Below are 22,764 nucleotides of genomic sequence, written 5' to 3'. Positions count from 1 at the left end.
CATTAAACATTTGATTTCCCTGCTGGGACTGCCAACAATGGTTCCAATAACCAACTGTGAATAGATACCCAACAATTTCAAAGCAAACTGAAACTCATTTCATACAGACCAAAAGAGCCACACACTAACTATTCTGCCACTATTTGTTTTCCTGGGTTAGATTGCAAGTGGTAACAGAAGCAAAAAGCCAGAGATCCCTTTTTTAATCAAACGACTTTGCCAGTATCACAGTTAACTATTTCTTCTAAATATAACTTCAAAGTAGCAAACTTTTTAAATACCATAAATTGGTCAAATCCTTTTTTATATTATTCTCAAACTAAACTAAAATAATGTAGATTGCTAAATGAACAGATTCTGCAAACTATGCATATTTTCAATGATTGTCAAAACTAGTAAAATATTATAGCAATTAAAAAAAGATATCTAAAAGAACAAAAATCTTTACACAGGAATAGTGTAAGAATGCAATCAGATGTACATACCGAAACCCTACACAACAAATCATTTAAATATTCATCAAATTAAAACTAAAACATATCCACAACACACAAACACCAAGCTACTTATACCACTGCAATATAAACTGCTTTATCAACAGAAGCGACTGAATGCACATTACTGCAAGAACAAATTTAACAAAAATATCCAGAAACCATATGTAAATCTGAGGTCATAGATAATATACTTAAACTTGACAAAAGTTCTCTGAATATTAAAAAAAGAGAAAGACAAAAACAGGAAGTTAGCACAGGAAGAACTGCTAGTCTTCTCTCCCTGATGTATGCCTCAGGTCACAATAACATATTAAAAGAATTCACTAAAGTTAAGTAAACAATTTGAAGTTGTGTTCCAATAGATGTAATAAAGGAAGTAATTGCAGTTCAAATTGTGGCCCTGGGTAATCAACTGTACTAGTATATTTGCTACTAATAAAAAAAATGGATCAAGTTACAACCTTACACTATTGCTGTTTCAAAAATACAGCAACACTTTCCACTTACTGGTTTCAGAGTAGCAGCCGTGTTAGTCTGTATTCGCAAAAAGAAAAGGAGTACTTGTGGCACCTTAGAGACTAACAAATTTATTTGAGTACAAGCTTTTGTGAGCTACAGCTCATTTCATCGGACGCATTCAGTGGAAAATACAGTGGGGAGATTTATATACAGAGAGAACATGAAACAATGGGTGTTACCATACACACTGTAACGAGAGTGATCACTTACGGTGAGCTATTACCAGCAGGAGAGCGAGGGAGAGGGGGATGGCGGGGGAGGGTGGGGGGGACCTTTTGTAGTGATAATCAAGGTGGGCCATTTCCAGCAGTTGACAAGAACATCTGAGGAACGGTGGCGGGGGGGGGGGAGTGGGGGAATAAACATGGGGAAATAGTTTTACTTTGTGTAATGACCCATCCACTCCCAGTTTCTATTCAAGCCTAAGTTAAATGTATATAGTTTGCAAATTAATTCCAATTCCGCAGTCTCTCCTTGAACTCTGTTTTTGAAGTTTTTTTTGTTGAAGAATTGCCACTTTTAGGTCTGTAAGCGAGTGACCAAAGAGATTGAAGTGTTCTCCAACTGGTTTTTGAATGTCATAATTCTTGATGTCTGATTTGTGTCCATTTATTCTTTTATGTAGAGACTGTCCAGTTTGACCAATGTACATGGCAGAGGGGCATTGCTGGCACATGATGGCATATATCCCATTGGTAGATGTGCCAGTGAACAAGCCTCTGATAGTGTGGCTGATGTGATTAGGCCCTATGATGGTACCCCTGAATAGATATGTGGACACAGTTGGCAACGGGCTTTGTTGCAAAGACAGGTTCCTGGGCTAGTGGTTCTGTTGTGTAGTGTGTGGTTGCTCGTGAGTATTTGCTTCAGGTTGGGGGGCTGTCTGTAAGCAAGGACTGGCCAGTCTCCCAAGATCTGTGAGAGTGATGGGTTGTCCTTCAGGATAGGTTGTAGATCCTTGATGATGCACTGGAGAGGTTTTAGTTGGGGGCTGAAGGTGATGGCTAGTGGCGTTCTGTTATTTTCTTTGTTGGGTCTGTCCTGTAGTAGGTGACTTCTGGGTACTCTTCTGGCTCTGTCAATTTGTTTCTTCACTTCAGCAGGTGGCTATTGTAGTTGTAAGAATGCTTGATAGAGATCTTGTAGGTGTTTGTCTCTGTCTGAGGGGTTGGTATAGGGTGGTGTTTATGTGACCATCGCTTATTAGCACCATAGTGTCCAGGAAGTGGATCTCTTGTGTGGACTGGTCCAGGCTGAGGTTGATGGTACGATGGAAATTGTTGAAATCATGGTGGAATTCCTCAAAGGCTTCTTTTCCATGGGTCCAGATGATGAAGATGTCCTCAATGTAGCGCAAGTAGAGTAGGGGCATTAGGGGGCGAGAGCTGAGGAAGCGTTGTTCTAAGTCAGCCATAAAAATGTTGGCATACTGTGGGGCCATACGGGTACCCATAGCAGTGCCGCTGATTTGAAGGTATACATTGTCCCCAAATGTGAAATACTTATGGGTGAGGACAAAGTCACAAAGTTCAGCCACCAGGTTTGCTATGACATTATCGGGATACTGTTCCTGACGGCTTGTAGTCCACCTTTGTGTGGAATGCTGGTGTAGAGGGCTTCTACATCCATAGTGGCCAGCATGGTGTTTTCAGGAAGATCATCGATGGATTGTAGTTTCCTCAGGAAGTCGGTGGTCTCTCGAAGATAGCTGGGAGTGCTGGTAGCGTAGGGCCTGAGGAGGGTGTCTACATAGCCAGACAATCCTGCTGTCAGGGTGCCAATGTCTGAGACGATGGGATGTCCAGGATTTCCAGGTTTATGGATCTTGGGTAGCAGATAGAATACCCCAGGTCGGGGTTCCAGGGGTGTGTCTGTGCGGATTTGTTCTTGTGCTTTTTCAGGGAGTTTCTTGAGCAAATGGTGTATTTCTTTTGGTAACCCTCAGTGGGATCAGAGGGTAATGGTTGTAGAAAGTGGTGTTGGAGAGCTGCCTAGCAGCCTCTTGTTCATATTCCGACCTATTCATGATGACGACAGCACCTTCTTTGTCAGCCTTTTTGATTATGGTGTCAGAGTTGTTTCTGAGGCTGTGGATGGCGTTGTGTTCTGCACAGCTGAAGTTATGGGGCAAGTGATGCTGCTTTTCCATAATTTCAGGCCGTGCACGTCGGCAGAAGCACTCTATGTAGAAGTCTAGTCTGTTGTTTCGACCTTCAGGAGGCGTCCAGAATTCTTCTTTTTGTAGTCTTGGTAGGAAGGTCTCTGTGGGTTATTATGTTGTTCAGAGGTGTGTTGGAAATATTCCTTGAGTCGGAGACGTCAAAAATAGGATTCTAGGTCACCACAGAACTGTACTGTATCATGTTCGTGGGAGTGGAGGGGCAGGAGAGGCCCCGAGATAGGACAGATTCTTCTGCTGGGCTAAGAGTATAGTTGGATAGATTAACAATATTGCTGGGTGGGTTAAGGGAACCATTGTTGTGGCCCCTTGTGGCATGTAATAGTTTAGATAGTTTAGTGTCCTTTTTCTTTTGTAGAGAAGCAAAGTATGTGTTGTAAATGGTTTGTCTAGTATTTGTAAAGTCCAGCCACGAGGAAGTTAGTGTGGAAGGTTGTTCTTTCATGAGAGTATCCAGTTTTGAGAGCTCATTCTTAATCTTTCCCTGTTTGCTGTAGAGGATGTTAATCAAGTGGTTCTGCAGTTTCTTTGAGAGCGTGTGGCACAAGCTGTCAGCATAGTGTGTGTGGTATGTAGATTGTAATAGATTTTTTACCTTCAGTCCTTTTGGTATGATGTCCATCTGTTTGCATTTGGAAAGGAAGATGTCTGTCTGTCTGTATCTGTACAAGTTTTATACAATTAACTTAGGCTTGAATAAAGACTGGGAGTGGATGGGTCATTACACAAAGTAAAACTATTTCCCCATGTTTATTCCCCCACCCCCCACTGTTCCTCAGACGTTCTTGTCAACTGCTGGAAATGGCCCACCTTGATTATCACTACAAAAGGTCCCCCCCGCCCCTCCCCCGCTCTCCTGCTGGTAATAGCTCACCTTAAGTGATCACTCTCATTACAGTGTGTATGGTAACACCCATTGTTTCATGTTCTCTATGTATATAAATCTCCCCACTGTATTTTCCTCTGAATGCATCCGATGAAGTGAGCTGTGGCTCACAAAAGCTTATGCTCAAATAAATTTGTTAGTCTCCAGGGTGCCACAAGTACTCTTTTTCTTTTTTCACTTACTGTTGAAGGTATTCAGCAAATGGATACTTTTGCATGCTACATAAATGTGCATCATGTTAAAAAATAAAAAACCCCAAAAATGCATTTAGAAGACTACTAAGATTTTGAAAATCATTCTATTAAGAGATCTACTTATTTATATTATTCAGCATGCAAAAGTATGCATGTGTCCAGTACTCAACTCTCTGTGTGTGTATATATTGCATGTTCAGGTGTATTAAAGGTAGCAACACCTACAATTAAAGTTACCCAACATTTATAACTATAAGACCCTGTTTTCAATGGTTTGTAACTTTGCCAAACTTTAACCATAAGAACTAACATTTCTATGCCAAGTGTCTGCCTCTCACTGAATTTTTGGGAAAATTTCAGCAAAAACAGGTCAGCCCTGGCTCGGGCCAAGGTTACGGACAATTACATTGTTTTGACCACGTTAAATTCTTACAGACGTTTTGTAATGAAGCTCTAGGGTCTCCATGTTTCGTAATAAGGTCTTGAAATTTGTATGTGACCGCCTGTCTGTCCAGTGTACACCTGTTTTATTTTATTTCTTTTTTTCTAGTGATTTTGCGGAGAGGAAATATAAGTGAACTCTTACCCTTTAAGAGAAGTCCTTGTCTGAGTAAAAAAGCAGATATTAGCAGAAGATGCTGATAAAGGATGAACTGAGCATATCCAAGGTCTACTTGAGGGGTGGGGGGGAAGAAAGAGGGAGAGAGTTCTAACATACGGTTTGTGCATTATTTTTCCCCATTCTTACCCTGTTGTTTTGTTAAAATAAACAAACTGCAATTTTTTCAGGGAGTGCATGTATTTTTATGATGAAAGCTCTGGGATTGGGTAACCCTGTATCACAAGCCATAACCCTGTCTGAGACATTATAATCATCACCACAGCAACCAATCGTGATGTCAAAGGATTAGGACTTCAAGTGAGGTACAAGTGACCAAGGAAGCAGAACAAAACGAGGAATAAAAGCTCCTGTTTTCATGTAAAAAGAGTAAATAGATTGGGAAAGGGAAATACAGACTATATAGGAAAATAATTATGTAGTAAGGTAAGATGAGTTCAATCAAACTGTGTGCTAGCTGTAGTTGGTCTGTGTCTCAAGCCATATTAGAATCTAGCTTAAATGGTGGTGTATGTTTTTAGTTTACCACACCCCGACATAGGCGCTAACTTCCCCTCTTTCCCATGGGTGTTTGACCCTCACTCTGCCCCCGGCCCCGCCCCCATTCTACCCATTCCATGAGGCCCTGCCCCTGCCCACCCCTTCTCCGCCCCCATTTCAACCCCTTCCCCAAAGTCCCCACCCCAACTCTGCCTCCTCCCTGCCCCTATTCCAACTCCTTCCCCAAATCCCCACTCCGGCTCCGCCTCTTCCCCACCTCCTCCCCTGAGCGCGCCACATTTCCGCTCCTCCTCCTCCCTCCCGGAGTGTGCTAAGGCTGCCAAACAGCTGTTTGGCGGCAGCTGGGTGGGAAACGCTTCGGAGGTAGGCAGAGCAGCGGGGACGCAGCGCACTCAGGGGTGGGGGAGGAGAAGGAAGAGATGGGCCGGGGGGTGACGGGAGCTTGGCTCCTGGTGGGTGCAGAGCACCCACTAATTTTTCCCCAGGAGTGCTCCAGCCCTGGAGCACCCATGGAGTCGGCGCCTATGCACCCCCATACTAGTGCCAATTTAAGAGGAGTTATCCTGGCAAGAAGTCATATATATTCTGTTTCTATCAAAGGAAGCAGAATGAGGAAATCAATAAAAAAATTCCGTACTTTCTACATGTATTTTAAGGAAACTAACGCACTTAGCTTGAAACATTTCTCCAACACGTATTAGCCTAAGTTTTAAGCTTTGTTACCCATCCTACACACAATGTAAGAAAAAAATGTGTTTTATAAATTAGTTATCTAGCATGATTTGAAACACTCCATTAGCATCTGATGTATACACAGTGTGTAACACCTATAATATTGTGTTATGGGTGTTGTAATCTGGAGTGGGAATCTAGGTTATGACTGGAACAGAGAACACAATCTTAAAGGTGTTAAATTGTGTCTACATCAGGTGTTAATGGGAGAGTTTCAAATCATGTTCACTAACTAATTAATAAAAAAGCACCTCCTTTCATCATTTAGATAGTAAAGGAGGACAGTGGGAGTAGAGTTAAGGCTGTTTGGTTCCCCCTAAATTGTGCATTTCCATACCATGTAATGTTTGTTGCAAGTTATAACTTTACTGTTAAATTTCCAAGCTAAGTACGTGGCTTGAGAAAACTATTACTTAAAGAGAAAGAAAACATTATGAACCTAATAGAAGCTAAATATAACCATAACTCCTTAATGTTTTCTGTCCTGGAATTATTGTCTCTAAATAGAATTGTTGTTCCTTTGCCAATAATCTCATTTAAAGTAATGTTACCAACTGTCTCTAAATAGAATTGTTGTTCCTTTGCCAATAATCTCATTTAAAGTAAAGTAAAAACAACATTATTCTTCCTTACCAACTTCTTTTAAAGTAGATCTTTAATATATTTCTAAATAGTATTTACCCACCTCACCCTTCAGATGCTAGCCCTAGCCAAAAGGTAGTGGACTGCTCTTTAATACAGCGTTTTAAAATAAAATTGCTAATAACTTCACATTATTTTAAAATACTTCAAGTACCACTTGCATATGTACAACTTTATTTATTTGCAAATAAACTTTATATTGCTAATCCATGCACGGATAAAATATGACATCATCTGAGTTGATGGACACTATCCAGAAATCTGTATTAAAAATGATAATTCCACTAACTTTAAAAACAGAAGCATGATTTTAGCTTTTCTAGTACTTGAGTTAGAAAACCAACATAGACACTGAGAATTTGGATTAAGATACCCCTCAAAATTTTAGGGTACAAGCAGACTGCTGATACGAATGTAAACTCAGATGAAAGAAAAGTTGGAAATGAAAAAGATACTGTTTAAAGTACTTATTTTATTATTTTAGACCAAGAAGCAAATGAGGGGAATGAAAACATGAAAAGAAGTGTATGTGGGTAGAAAATGGTAATGTAGTTTAAGTTCTTTCATCTGCTATATAGTACAGTTCAACCTTTTCTGAAAGATAGCACTTAGGACTCAGTTTCTAAACTGACCGAAAAAATAACATTAAAACTGGACACTAGTTAGATGAGTAAGAAGATCTAGTCTTGAGAACTAGGATAAAGAACAGAGCATCTCATGTTCAAAGTTGGCCTGAAAAAAGTTGTTGTCATGAGAAAAGTGTGTAAGGGAGTGGTTTGTTTCAAAGCAATTGCTGACTAGCTGTAGTTAAGTGGGAGCAGGATTAAGGAGCTTTAAAACTTGTCCAAACTTTCATAGTCCGTTTAGCCTGGGTCTTTCGCTTAGACAGAGGCCTGCTCAGCTTGGGACTAAAACTGGCCTTGGAGCCTGGATAGGAAAAGAGCTGCACAGAACAAAGTTTGTTCTAGCCCTAAAAGACTGTTCAGCCTGGGGCTCTGGTTTAGAAAGAGGCTAGCTCCACCTATCTGACATATTCAAGCCTGTCAGCGCCAAAGAATAGGATTAAGAAGTCTTCCTTCGGACTAGACCAAATAAAATTCACTTGAGCAATAATTTAAAGCTTTCTAAAAAATTCTTAAATGAAAGGTTACAAATTTTAATTATACTGCCTACATTACATAAAATAATCCATTTCCTTCTCAAATAGTCATCAGACCTACATGCCAAGCTGTCAGGGAAAGGAGGAGGAGAGAATAGTGTTACAGCTACAATGTGGTTAGACTTCTGAAAATATCTCATTTTCTGAAATATTATTTATGTAGTGCCCAAAGTATGCTGTGTATCAGGTCTTAAATCTTCTGTATGAAATATCACTTCTTTCAATTACAAAAAATCCTCAAAAGATCTGCACACAATGTGCTTCAGAAGACTCCAGAAAAGAGCCATACACTGCATTCAACTTTATATTTTATGTTTTTCTTGCATTTCCCATGCAAAAGTTAGATGTTTTCTTATGTTCTTAAAAATTGGACAAAAATGTATTTAGCAAAATTATGAATGATTAGGGTTGTACTGCCTCTTGCAATCAAGTCTCTTTAGTAAAATTTACATATATTATCTTTGATTCAAAGTTTCACTGTCAAGGAATTATGTGCTAAATCATTTCCCATATCATGGCAAAGCAGCAAGGAAATACATGTGTTTGACTTCACAGATTTTCCAGGAAACTGACACTTTGTGTAGGACATTTTTTGAAGGGAGAGGGGAGCTTCCCTACACTCACACCAAATTCTGTGTGGATTCCAGAGAGCCAGTTTTATGGAGGAGTTACAGGACCAACTGAATGTACTACATTTTATAGCAATTTATTTGCTCTCTATTTTAAATGTGCCCTTCTAGATTACAGATAAGAGGCATAAAGCTATTAATCACATTTTAGAACGTGAGAAGCAAGGCCACTGTGTTCTTGTTTACAGTATTTGCTAATTTTTTTTTTTCAAAAAAAGTATTAACTTCCATAAATACAGCCTAATGCTAAGTAGCTCATATAAATAATCTAGTGCAGTTTTATTATCATCATCCATGACATACCTGCTCAAAGAGATCTTTTAAAGGTATTAATGTCCAAAACCAGAGAGACTGGAGAAGTTCCACACCCAGCTGTCCAGCCATTACCATTCACGACCTGTTTGATACTAAAAGACTTAAAGCAGGAGTTCTCAAACTGGGGGTCGGGACCCCTCAGGGGGTCACAAAGTTATTACATGGGGGGTTGCAAGCTGTCAGCCTCCACGCCAAACCCCGCTTTGCCTCCAGCATTTATAATGGTGTTAAATATATAAGAAAGTGGTTTTAATTTATAATAGGGGTCACACTCAGAGGCTTGCTATATGAAAGGGGTCACCAGTACAAAAGTTTGAGAACCACTGACTTAAAGAGACACAGTCAACTTGAAATCTAGTAAATTAAAAAAAAAAAAAAATTAAAAGCAGTTTAAGGTTCTATAGCTGCTGACCCTCCCAGTCCTCCTGTGGTTTCAAAATTACATTTTCTTATTTTTAAAAATTGTGTATTTCCCCCTCCAGTAAAAGACTCATGTGAACAGGGGAAAGACTGAAGAAGACTATACACCAATTGCTACAAAATGCACAAAGTACACAGACTGAAAAATCTTTTTTTTTTAATTTTGGTTATTTTACAGTAAGCTGAGGTGTTATAACAATAGATAAATTTCAGTGTTATTTTTAAGATGACATCCCTATAATAACAGAAACAGAAATAAACTTTGTACACGGTATGTTTTACCAATACTATATTACAAACTTCTAAGAAAGCTGTCCAAGTCTTTCATTCAGCTATTACTACTATTGTTATTTGACATTTATATTATGATACTATCTAGAGACCTCAACTAGGTTGGTACTCCACTGTGATAGGCAGTGAAGGAAACATATTAAACAACAGTTCCTGCCTGAAAGAGCTTACAATTTAGTGAGCTTTGGAGAATCTCCCCTATAGCCCTATAAAATCAACTGGCATCTTCTTACCGACTTCAATGGGCTTTGGATCAGACCCCAATATCCAAGGTATCAACAGTGAAACTACTGTAATTTTACTCTTGTTTGTAAAACCAACTACTTTAAAATATGTAGCTTCTTATGATGAAAATATAACAAAAATACACAGGGCATAATCTTGAAAAAATTGGACGGAAGATTTTTTTTGAAAATTATTATTTATATTAGCAGCCAGTCTACAAACTGAGGTTATCTAGAAATGTAATCTATTGTAATGGTTTTCCAAACCTTTCACAGTAATGACAAAGCTATCATTTTCCTTCTGTCTTTTTACTATTTTGTTGGCAGTAATTAAGTAGAAATTAGTTTGTCTACTTCCAGAGTCTTGGTTCTTCTGTCTTGAAAGAATGTGTTTAAAAATATTCTGCTCCATCCCCCATAGCAGAAGTTATGATGCAATTGGCTGCATTCTCCACAACTGCACAGTTGTGTGGGGAACTCCACAGGAGTCAGTGCCATTTGAGGTAATTATAGGGTGCACATGAGATAAAGCTCCTGTAATGGCATGAAATCTAACACAGGATTAAAAGAAATGGGTATGTGCATGTAGAGATATGAAGGAAAAGGAAAACTGAGTGAAAGAAATAACATTCTTCTAGTTTTAATCTTAGAGTATTTAGATACAAGTAAAAGGAAATTCATTTTATTCAATATATAAATATTATTTTCTTAATTTGACAGTGTCTTGACTGCTGTAACCAAATTTGACAGTCTCTTTTTAAAACAGTTTATTCACATCACTGTATACAATGTGCAGCTCCCATTAAAGTGAATGGAGGAATAAATATTCAGGGTGCAAAATAAAGATTTTTGATAACTATTGGTTTCTGTCTCTTACTGGTAATACAACAGAAATGTAAAATACTATATGTCCAATTCACCAAAATTTGAGTGTTGGAATAAAACCGATATCCAACTTAAAACAGCATAATAATAATTCCATTCTACATATAACTGCAAAGTTCTTCCATCTTGAAACAAGACCTGTCAGACCAGAAAGACCTGAATGAATGTTAACAAAGAAGAATGACTAAATAGTGAAAAGTAATTATTTTTAGCTAATTATATTCCACTTTTAGCTAGGGAAACTAAGGATTCTGTTCTACAGGAATATCCTATTTCTGATGTACAAAAAAAAGTCTCAGAATAAATAATTAAGGTAAATATGCTATTGCAGGATCTTCATGCGAATTTATATTACTTCTACTAAGCAGTCTTCAATTATAATAGCAATTATTTTCTGCTTCCTCAGATCAACATATTTCGATGAAAAGATTTCTGACAACTCACAATTCTGTAATGCTAATTTACTTACTGTACCGTGATACTAGTGTTGTTTGAATTCCCAGGGCATGATGTGAACACACTGTTCTGTCTGTGCACCTGCACTGCTTTACTAAAACCAATCTCTATATTTGGTTTTGTGCTCTACTAATATATTATTGTTTTTTCTCTCATAAGTATGACGTTTTGGCTACAGATAAAGTAGCATGGTTCCAAAACAACTTACTTAACATTCAGCAGTGTAAACTATCACATCATTTATGAAATCTAATACATTTCATTGGTCACAAGCCTGTATGGAGATGATGAAACAGATGGAAGTTGGGAAATCATAATGCATAATATTGAAGATCTAAGAGCCAATTTCTCATCTGACTGAACTATATAAGATGTATTAAAGTAATAAAACAGTGTCTCCTTTTACTGACCAATATAGTGAGCAATTCAAGATCCTCTTGCACTCAGCCGTAAATCACAGAATATCAGGGTTGGAAGGGATCTCAGGAGGTCATCTAGTCCAACCCCCTGCTCAAAGCAGGACCAATCCCCAATAAAATGCTACAAACACGTATATATCCATTCACCAAGGGGGTGGGGGCCTGCTATTCCATTTCTTATTTAAACGTTACCACGATGAAACAGACTAAAGTAAAAGCAGCACTATTTGGCAGACATGGCAGAGGAAATTTGTTTTCCAGAAAGAGTGCCCAGCACCCACCACAGAGTAGTAAAACCATGGGATTCCCTCTGATGGCCCTGCCCTTTGCCAACAGCAGAGGTGCTTAGCTGTCTTCATCCTGAACCCCCCTTCCCAAAAGCTGACATTTACCCTTACAAAGCATAGCAAAGGGCAGCAAGAATAGTTACATAAGTGATCGTGTCATTACATGGGTATTGCCCAAACACGCGCTTCCCACGTACAGCACGGACGTTTAAATACTAACCCGCTGCCTCGAGCCACGCCGTCTGCTCCCGATTCTCAAACCCGGGCCGCATGTCCTAACCCAGAGGCAGCCTGGGGCCAGCAGGGGCCCTTCTCGCTCACGCACAGAAACCAGCGCCCCGCCCGTTATCTGCTCCCCTGCCCGCAGCTCCCTCTCGAAAGGGCCCTTCCCCCGACAGCGGGCCCGAACGAGGAGAAGGGGGAGGCGGCTGGGGGTGCGCAGCGCTCTCCCGGGCAGGGAGCTAAGGGGCTGCCCCCCGAGGAGCGCTGTCACTAGGGAGCCAAGTGGGGAGCGGGTGGCGCAGTCGCACCATGGGCTGAGGGACAAGCCGAGATGCGCTTCCCGAGCGAAAAGAGGAAGGAAGGAGTCGCCTGCCGCCCACCTCGACCGAGCGGCCCCTCGTACCTGAGTGATCGGGCCCGGCGCGGCGCCCCCCGCCGCAGCCAGCCAAGGACGTGGGACGGGGGCGCCACGGGCTCGCGCCGCTAGCTCCTGATGCCTTCACAAAACAACAAACAACCAGCAGCGGGGTAAGCGGCGCCTGCGCATTGCTACTGCGCCCCAGCACCCTGGCAAGTGTAGTCCGCTCGCTGCTCACTCACTGCGGGCCGAGCCCGAGGGGAACTACCGATCCCAGGCAGCAACGGGGCGGCGGCGCAGAGGTCAAAGGGCAACGAGGCTTGTCAACAAAGGAACCGTCAGCGGCTCCTTGAGGGGCTGGTGCTATGGCAACGCCGCACGCCCCCAACGCCTGAGCTTTGCGGAGCTGGGGCCACTGTCCAGAGCCGGCTGCAGCGCCTTGGGCAGCAGCAGCAGCGGCGCCGGCGGCCAGGCTGAGGCGGACCGTGGTAAGCAGCGGCAGAGCGCGCGCGCCGACCCGACCTGTCGCGGTGGGTAGTTGGCGCCTGTTAAGTCTCAGAACTTGAGAGGTGGGGTAAGGCCGCGGCCCCACTCCTGGCGCTGTAAACGATTGTCCGTCCGTGCCCGGCTCGCCGCAGCGCCGGAGCCAGAGGCACAGGCCGCATTTCTCAGCTGGAGGAGGCAGGAGAGGGTAAAGTCCGTGTCGTGTCCTGGCTGTTTCACCAAGTCCCGGCTGTGCTCCTGGGAGGCATTTTAAAGATGGGGAAGAAAGGGATAAAAATAACCCTGTTACGTAAAGCAGGCATGTACAAAATCGGATCAGGAGACGAGACATTCCCATGCACTTACTTTTAGTGCCAGTCAGCGGGCACGGATATTAAACAGCCAATGCAACTCGGAGAACCTGACAGTGAAAGTGGCTGTGTAAACTACAGACTTCATGCCAGTTTACTGGCTCATCTGAAAGGAATGCAACAAGGAAAAAGATTAGTGATAAGTGTTGTCAGTTTTAATCTACCATTGTATTAGCAACAGAGGTAAATTAATGGTTTATTCAGGATTTTTTTAAATTGACAGTATCCCACTTACACCTAAAGTTTAATCTAAACCAGTGAATTTATATGTTAGAGAGACAAGGTGAGGCAATAACTTATTGGACCAACTTCTGTTGGTAAAAGACAAGCTTTTCAGCTTACACAGAGCTTTTCTAAAGGTCAGCTGAACCTCTAAAGGTCACCAGGCTGGAATGACTTATTTCATCAAAATGAATGAATACAATTCTGGATCAGTTCTTACATCACCATAGTATCAGCACACCCTCCCGTCATGCATTAAACCACATGACTAACATCTGTCATACATGTTCTCTCATCCTCTCCCTAGGGGGAGAAGTGTACAGTAGAGTGTCTTGTTTTGGTAAGGCTTTTTTTGTGAATGGTAGGCAGGAGTTAATATGCAAGTTACATACTTGTTAGAAAAGGGAAATCAAAGAAAACACCAAACCTTTCACTTGAGAAATTTAGAATATAGATTTTAAAAATATATTGACAAGGGATCTGTTTTGTCAGTTCAAACAGTAGAAATTGCCTTCTCTCTGAAAAAAAATTACTAAACCACCTATCTAAACTCCACAGCAAAACAGTTGTTTATAGAAATACAGAAGTTCAGCAAGTGAATCCTTAGTACACACACGCCTTGGTGGGTGGGGGGGGGGGAACTATCCTTTTGTCAACTTCATTTGAAGAACAGCAGTATAGAAAAGTTCATAGGACTGGCATTTCAGTAGTTTTCTTCTCTAGAGTCATTCGTCTGTTATCATGCATTTAAAAATAAATAAATAAAATAGAAAATCAGCACTTAGCTTACCTTTCATATAACACTTACCAGTTAGAAAAGGTTGGTAAAGTAAATGTGGCAACCCTTATATTCTCTTATAAAGGCAGCAATTTTGCACTGATATGATTTTATACATGTTCAAATCACTGGATAGATATTCAGGCCTCTGTACACTCAGGAGTAGCCCCACGTCAGTAATGAAGGATGCAAACCCCAGCTTGTCCTTGTCTAGTTATACTTAGTTGCACTGGTATTGAGTCCTATGCCTAGTGCTGGCCATTGATTGCTGAATCATAAGACTGGAAAGGACCTTGAGAAGTCATCTAGTCCGGTGTCCTGCACTCATGACAGAACTAAGTATTCTCTAGACCATTCCTGACAGGTGTTTGTCTGACCTGCTCTTAAAAATCTCCAATGATGGAGATTTCACAACCTCCCTAGGCAATTTATTCCAGTGCTTAACCACCCTGACAGTTAGGAAGTTTTTCCTAATGTCCAACCCAAAGCTCCCTTGCTAAAATTTAAGCCCATTGCTTCTTGTCCTATCCTCAGAGGTTAAGGAAAAAGATTTTTCTCCCTCCTTGTAACAACCTTTTACATACTTGAAAACTGTTATATCCTCCCCCTCCCCCCCCGTCTTCTCTTTTCCAGACTAAATAAATCTGATTTTTTCAGTCTTCCCTCATAGGTCATGTTTTCTAGACCTTTAATCATGTTTGTTGCTCTTCTCTGGTCTCTCTCCAATTTGTCCACATCCTTCCTGAAATATGGCATCCAGAACTGGACACAGTACTCCAGTTGAGGCCTAATCAGCACAGAGTAGAGCGGAAGAATTACTTCTTTAGTGCTAGACTAAATTACCTAGGGAGGTTGTGGAATCTCTGTCATTGGGGATTTTTAAGAGCGGGTTGGTAAAACACCTGTCAGGGATGGTCTAGATAATACTTAGTCCTGCCTTCCAGGTCCCTTCCAGTTCTATGATTCTCATGTCTTCCTTACAACACGCCTGCTAATACATCCCAGAATGATGTTGGCTTTTTTTGCAACAGTGTTACACTGTTGACTCATATTTAGCTTGTGATCTACTATTACCCCCAGATCCCTTTCCACAATACTCCTTCCTAGGCAGTCATTTCCCACTTTGTATGTGTGCAACTGACTGTTCCTTCGTAAATGGAATACTTTGCATTTGTCCTTATTGAATTTCATCCTATTTACTTCAGACATTTCTCCAGATCATTTTGAATTTTAATGCTATCCTCCAAAGCACTTGCGACCCCTCCCATCTTGGTATTGTCCGCAAACGTTATAAGTGTACTTTGTATGCCATTATCTAAATTATTGATGAAGATATTGAATAGAATCGGACCCAGAACTGATCCCTGTGGGACCTCAGTCATTAAGTCCTTCCAGCATGACTGTGAACTACTGATAACTACTCTCTGGGAACGATTTTTCAACCAGTTATGCACCCACCTTCTAGTAGCTCCATCTAGGTTGTATTTCCCTAGTTTGTTTATGAGAAGGGCATGTGAGACAGTATCAAAAGCCTTACTAAAGTCAAGATATACCACATCTACCACTTCCCCCCCATCCACAATGCTTGTTACCCTGTCAAAGAAAGCCATCAGGTTGGTTTGACATGATTTGTTCTTGATAAATCCATGCTGACCTTTACTTATCACCTTATTATCTTCTAGATGTTTGTAAACTGATTGCTTAATTATTTGCTCCATTATCTTTCCAGGTACAGAAGTTTATCTGACTGGTCTGTAATTCTCTGGGTTGTCCTTATTTCCCTTTTTATAGATGGGAACTGTATTTGCCCTTTTCCAGTCTTCTGGAATCTCTCCCGTCTTCCATGACTTCTCAAAGATAATCGCTAATGGCTCAAATATCTCATCAGTCAGCTCCTTGAGTATTCTAGGATGCATTTCATCAGGCCCTGGTGACTTGAAGACATCTAATTTATCCAAGTAATTTTTAACTTGTTCTTTCCCTATTTTAGTCTCTTCTGATCCTACCTCCTTTTCACTGGCATTTACTATGTTAAGACATCCAATCACCACCAATCTTCCTGGTGAAAACCGAAACAAAAAAGTCATTAAGCACCTCTACCATTTCCAGTTATTGTCCCACTCCCCTCCCCCCATTGAGTAAGGAGGCCTACCCTGTCCTTGATATTCCTCTTGCTTCTAATATATTTTTAGAATGTTTTCTTGTTACCCTTTATGTGTCTAGCTAGTTTGATCTCATTTTGTGCCTTGGGCTTTCTAATTTTGTCCCTACATACCTGTGTTATTTGTTTATATTCATTCTTTGTAATTTGACCGAGTTTCCACTTTTTGTAGGACTCTTTTTTGATTTTTAGATCATTGACGATCTCCTGGTTAAGCCTATCTTTACTACGCAGTGGAATAGTTTGCTCTTGTGCCCTTAATAATGTCTCTTTGAAAAACTGCCAGCTGTCTTCAATTGTTTTTCCTCTTAGTCTTGCTTCCCATGGGATCTTACCTACCAACTCCCTGAGTTTGCTAAAGTCTCCCTTCTTGAAATCCATTGTCTTTATTTTGCTGTTCTCCCTCTTACCATTCCTTAGAATCATGAACTCTACCACTTCATGATCACTTTCATACAAACTGCCTTTCACTTTCAAATTCTCATCCAGTTCTTCCCTATTTGTCAAAATCAAATCTAGAACAGCCTCTCCCCTAGTAGCTTTCTCCACCTTCTGAAATAAAAAAATGTCTCCAATAAAGGATATTCAAGAGTGTAGAAAAGGCCTAATCTTTGCAACACCACTGTGAAATAGTTGAGTAAACACTAATATCCCTATTTTACAGATGAGGAAGCACAACAAAGTACAGGAAGTTATTTGCTCAAGCCATGCCACAAGGCAATAGCAGAACCAGCATTAAGCCTCCTGACGCTGGACCTTGTGCTCATTCCTCCTCCACATCACACTGTCTTGAGCCAAGCAGTAATGCATACACAGATTAGACTGTTTTAGTGAAGCTGGAAATCTCAGCAAGGCATCAATCTTATGCCATATTTGAAAAAATGAGGGAACTTTTCACCTTTGACAGCCACATCAGATCTTGGTTAGAATAGCTCATCCAAGGACTGCCACGTCTAGCAGTTGTCTAGTTCCGAATTATAGAATCAGAATAGGATTAGACAAAGGGTCTATAGCAGTAGTTTTCAAACTTTGGGTTGTGACCTGGAATGCAAGGCACTGGGTCACCTTGCTGGCAGCCGGCCAGTAAAAACTAGTAATCCCTACCTGTTCTGACACTGCACTGCACCCCGGAAGCGGCCAGCAGCAGGTCCGGCTCCCAGGCAGAGGGGCCACAGAGCTCTGCATGCTGCCCAAGCACCGGCTCCGCGCTCCCATTGGCCAGGAACCGGGCAATGGAGCTGGGGCAGCGGGCAGCGCCTGAGGGCGAGAGCCGTATGGAACCGCTTATGTGCCTCTGCCTAGGAGCCGGACCTGCTGCTGGCCACTTCTGGGGCGCTGCGCAGTCCACGGTTCCAGGACAGGCGGGAAGCCTGCCTCTGCACCCCGGCTGCACCGCTGACCAGGAGCCATCGGAGGTAAGCCCATGCCCCAACCCCTGCGCCCCAAACCTCTCATCCCTGGCCCCACCTTAGATCCTGCACCCCCAGCCCAGAGCCCTGACCCCCTCCCGCACCTGAACCCCCTGCCCCAGTCCAGAGCCCCCTCCCACATCCTGAACCCCTCATTCCCAGCCCCACTCCACAGCCCTCATACCTGCACCCCAACCCTCTGCCTCAGCCCACTCCCACACCCCAAACCCCTCATCCCCAGCTCCGTTGGGTCGCGGGCATCAACAATTCTCTTCAACTGGATTGCCAGAAAAAAAGTTTGAAAACCACTGGTGTATGGAACCTGAACCCAACCTTCAGTCTCAAGGGAAAAGATTTCTTCCCAATGTTCCACAGTGATATCTACAATTTTTTTTCTTTATGAAACGGTAAAGAACACTAATGCTAGATATATTTAAACTTTAGTGAATGCTATAATTCAAGCAAATGGCTACCCAGGACAATAGTCACCATGTCACATCTGATAATTGTTAGTAATGAACAATTACTGATTATTTAATTCTATGGAGTACTCTTTACTGTGGAACGGAGCCTTCACAAATAAACTTATGTCCACGGATATGACTAAGGTATGGTATTTTAAAAAAAAATATTCCAGGATTATCAGGTCTCTGCAATTTTCCACACATTCTAAAATTTCATTTGAAAAAAAATTCTATCCCCCCTCCAATATAATAGGCCCTCCACAATATAAACTATAAATGCAGCCCTTCTAAACTGACAGAAAACTAGAAACAGTAGAAACAAAGATGTGAATTAGCTGCTCCTTCACTTCAGTGCCTACACAGAGGATTGTATCAGTAAATTACTAGACTACTCTAAAATTACACTTACTTGGAATCAAGCCATTTAAAAATAAATGTAAAACTTTAGGACAACGTTTAGAATTATGCAAAATGCCCCTTCTCCCACAAATATAAGCAGCATTGTTTAGCCCCTTCCCCTGTGCAAATTAATCTTTCTGAATTATTATACTGAAGCTGTAACATGCTGTGTTATTATTATTCCTCCTTCCCAAAAATCTAACCCACTAAGAAGGTATTATAAATTTGAGTGAAAGAATGAGTCTGAATCTAAGCATGGGTTTCGCATGCTACATAACCCTCTTTTCATTGTGCCACTTTTTGCTGGAGCTTACCTATTTACCATCTTTAAAATAGCACACCACTAAAGTAACTGGATCCAGGTAAATAGCTGAATAATATGTAAGTGACCTGTACAATGCACTGCAGAAGCATACAACAAAATTCTGTGAAAGTTGGGAAAAATTCCTTTTAGTTTCATGGCTTTTTTTCCCCTGCAGCTTTCTTCTGCAAGAAACACATTACTTTCCATACACAAGTAATTAAACTAATAATATACTTATGTAGTGATCAGATTCCTAATATCTGTTTGTTTAATAAAAACAATGATTTAATATGAATCTAACTGAAATATTAATTTTGTCCTGTTATTTATAAAGAGAAGAAACTCATCAAAATTATCTCTTATTTAGGAAAAGAAAATGACTTCTGCTGAGATGCTACCATCAAGTACCAACACGGAGAAAATCAAATCTGTTCAACTGCCTTCCTGTGCAAATCCTGGCAATCCTGTGTTTTCCTGTATGTTGGACCCAAAGACACTCACTACCAACAATTTCTTGACAAACCCTCAGCTTTTACTGTTTAAAACAACTTCAAGTGAATATGGTGCTATACCACCTACCTCCCAAATGGTACCGTGTACCTACCATCCACAAGATGAAACATTTACAAAACATTTGTTAATTTGTGGTTTGACTCAACATAACTATATAAACACTGCCATTGACAGAAGTAGGGTATATGACTACCCAAATATGCAGCATACTCTGTAAAATTGTACTATCTTACTTTTCTCACGTATTTACTGAAATACTACTCATTTTAGTTTTGGGAAAACAAAATGGAGGGCTGTTATTTTTGTTGTCCATTTTGGGAGTAAAGTGGCAATACGTATTACAGTAAAACACTTTTTTGATCCTTGTAGTAAACAGGATTTTAAGTGAGTATTTGTTAATACATTTCTGTGCATCAACCCATACATGAATAAAGTATCTCTCTTTAAATGAATATGTTAAACACAACACTTCTTGTACATTAAAGAGCTAAGTGCAACAGAAATTCACTTAAGAGGATAGATCTTTGAGATTAATGTTCAAAACAAGTGTCAGATCCCGTGTTACAAGGCCAGACTTTTTTTTTTTTTTTTTAAATTGATCAAATCCTGCCAATATTTCCACCACCTGCAACCCCAAGGAAGCCAATAGGGTAAGTGAGTGCAGAATTTGTCTCAAAATAATTTTGATGTGAGTAGGTTGTCCTTTAACAGGTTTGTGCTCTGCTTCAGTCTTAGAATTTGTACTGTGCAACTTACGCAGAGACAAATTCTGCAACTCCTTCCACAGTTGAGGAAAGTCAAAACCTTAAAGCTGTTCCCAACCTTTTTTGCATAAAGTGGAGTTGGGACTATACAGTTCTGCATGGAGAAGAGGTTCAGTGGTAAACTTTCTGCACAAAACATGAGGAAAGTATTTTGCATAGGTCAGGATAACAGCCAGTGGATCTGATAAACACACTGATCAACTAGAACACAACGCAAGTATAAGGGAGGTGATACAACAGTTTGCAGCCAACCTACTGGCTGTAATGTAGTGTCCAAAATCAAGCTGTGCACACTGCCTCTGAGTTGCTGAAGGGGGGATGCCATCTATTCTTATCAATGTAGTTTTCCCCATGTACAGCCCTTTGAGGTCTGCATGTGAGACAAATGTTTTAATCTACAGGCACTGTTACAATACGCACCTTAAAATACTAATTTAGACTGAAGGGTGCATAAATATGAAAACAAAAGTAACTGAACTTCTATATTTGACCATATTTTTAGCAGTAGGTAAATGGGAATTCAGTCACACAAATCTTTGTTAGGTACACACGTGTTTGCTTGATAAATAGGGGTTTTGATGGCACAAATATAGAGATTGGGTTGAGGGCAGCTAAAAGTTGGGTTAGGAATTTTATGCAAGAATGGTTCATTTTGTCCTCATATGTAAAATATAGTCTGAACAGAAGATTAAGTATAAATCACATGCTCTGGAATAAAACATTCACTGCATGGAACAGACAGCTCAGAGGAAAACACAAAGAATAAATGAAAACTTCAGGCAGATAATATCTTGTGAACATCAGTAACTGTGTCTTTAGGTCCCAAAGAAGTGGCATTCAGAATAAGTGAGAAACAAAAAATTACATTTCAGCAAAAATGGGTGAATGCTAATCACAGCCCTGCATTAGGGATAACAAACAGAGGGAGCACTGGGAGGCATTATGCATAGCTGCTTCACTATGCTTAAAGAGAGCATAATATAGTGTCTGCTAACTGGTTCTAAGGAATGGTAGAGCCCTCTTGCATAAAATTCCCAGAGTGTCAGAAATTCCCTAATTGTCAAATCAGGAACAAATCAGGAACCTAAGAAATTCAGAATGAGATCAAGTATTGCATCATAGCTGTTCGCCATCAGTGCCAAGCATACTCAGAAATAACAGTCAGAAGTTTAAAATAAGTATAACTGTATCCCAGACCACATTAACAAAGCCAGTAAGGTCCAATTTTTTCAGCCTACGGGCCAAGCTTTAGTTCAAAAAAGTCAAAGGGCCACAATCAGTACTCTGGGGGCAGGTTCTCTGCCCTGTTCCACTCCATTTGGGCAATGCAACTTCTCCTCTTTTCCTCATCTCTAGGGCTGCCCAACTTGGTTTTGTTCGGGAAGGTAGTCACATTTTGTTGGTGCTCCCTAGTCTCAAACAGGGCCAGTCAAGCTCCTATCCTGCTATCCCCAACATTCCCATAACCACATGTACTTATCTCCTCCCAGAGCCCAGGCTCCAACCCAAGTCCAGAGTGCTTGACCACTACATTCATTCAGTGCAAAAATGCAAACTACAGCTGTGAGCTGATGGAGTATTAAACACTTTAGAAAATGTTTTTTGATACCTGCTTAGCAACCATGAATACCAAAGAAATAACATCTCTAGCAGTTATCTATTTTACTAATTACTTACAAATTGTCAAATCAGGAACAAATTAGTAACCTAAGAAAGAAATTCAGAATGAGATCAAGTATTGCATCATAGCTGTTCACCATCAATGCCAAGCATACTCAGAAATAACAGTCAAAAGTTTAAAATAAGTAGAACTGTATCCCAGACCACATTAACAAATCCAGTAGGGTCCAATTTTTTCAGCCTAAGGGCCAAGCTTTAGTTCAAAAAAGTCAAAGGACCACAATCAGTACTTTGAGGGCAGATTCTCTGACCTGTTCCACTCCATTTAGGCAATGCAGATGGCATTAAGGGAGCAGAAACCATTCACATATCCTGCAGGGATTCTCCAGGCATGGGAGAGTCCCCATGGGACATAGAACAAGTGTAACCCCTGCTTCAGTACTTTCCTCATTGCAGCATGGAAGAACGTTGGGGAAGAAAGGAGCAAGTTAGGAGCAGGGAGAAAGTGGCTTGAGAACAATGTGTTCTCACTATATCCAGCTGGGATGTAGTCTTTAGGGACCGTAACCAGTTGGCACAAATTAAGGCAGCCTGCAGGCTGCTCTAACCTGCTTTGGGGCTGGAGGAGAATCAGGGATCCACAACTGGTTATTGGTTCTCAGCTTCTCCTCTTTTCCTCATCTCTAGGGCTGCCCAACTTGGTTTTGTTTGGGAAGGTAGTCATATTTTGTTGGGCTTCCTAATCTCAAACAGGGCCAGGTAAGCGCCTATCCTGTTATCCACAACAATCCCACAACCACATGTACTTATCTCCTCCCAGAGCCCAGGCTCCAACCCAAGCC

General features: G+C 41.0%; 2 protein-coding genes across 15 annotated transcripts in view; one reads left to right on the top strand and one right to left on the bottom strand.

The window, feature by feature from the left end:
- CCPG1 (cell cycle progression 1) overlaps positions 1 to 12,613 on the bottom strand; it is a 55,919-nt gene extending 43,306 nt beyond the window's left edge. For 5 of the 8 annotated variants that reach the window (XM_048867550.2, XM_048867554.2, XM_048867551.2 and 2 more), the window contains exon 1: positions 12,480 to 12,579. Coding sequence is in view for 1 of the 8 variants with exons in the window: in XM_048867553.2 (XP_048723510.1) it covers positions 12,075 to 12,126 (52 nt within the window). In the remaining 7 variants the exon portion in view is untranslated. Of the gene's footprint in view, positions 1 to 12,074; positions 12,219 to 12,456 lie in introns of those variants that run through there. The other 3 variants (XM_048867556.2, XM_048867559.2, XM_048867553.2) reach the window with 3 other exon arrangements.
- PIERCE2 (piercer of microtubule wall 2) lies at positions 12,523 to 19,990 on the top strand. Of its 7 annotated transcripts, none has more exons than XM_048867568.2 (3): positions 12,523 to 12,604; positions 16,080 to 16,246; positions 19,393 to 19,990. In XM_048867568.2, the coding sequence occupies exon 3, from the start codon at positions 19,402 to 19,404 to the stop codon at positions 19,753 to 19,755; it is 354 nt and encodes a 117-aa protein (XP_048723525.1). In that variant the 5' UTR covers positions 12,523 to 12,604; positions 16,080 to 16,246; positions 19,393 to 19,401; the 3' UTR covers positions 19,756 to 19,990. The 7 variants fall into 7 exon arrangements, with proteins under 7 accessions (XP_048723525.1, XP_048723523.1, XP_048723522.1 ...); XM_048867564.2 differs by lacking the exon at positions 12,523 to 12,604 and adding an exon at positions 12,757 to 12,922; XM_048867567.2 differs by lacking the exon at positions 12,523 to 12,604 and adding an exon at positions 13,002 to 13,471.
- The last annotated feature ends 2,774 nt before the right edge of the window (positions 19,991 to 22,764 follow it).

Source organism: Caretta caretta, chromosome 10 (assembly GCF_965140235.1).
Source record: "Caretta caretta isolate rCarCar2 chromosome 10, rCarCar1.hap1, whole genome shotgun sequence".
NCBI classification, from domain to species: Eukaryota; Metazoa; Chordata; order Testudines; family Cheloniidae; genus Caretta; species Caretta caretta.
This window is presented reverse-complemented; position numbering and strand designations above follow the sequence as displayed.

What these genes read in the sequence shown, in the direction of transcription:
- PIERCE2 (XM_048867568.2), top strand. Translation starts at nt 19,402, where the DNA reads ATGACTTCTGCTGAGATGCTACCATCAAGTACCAACACGGAGAAAATC.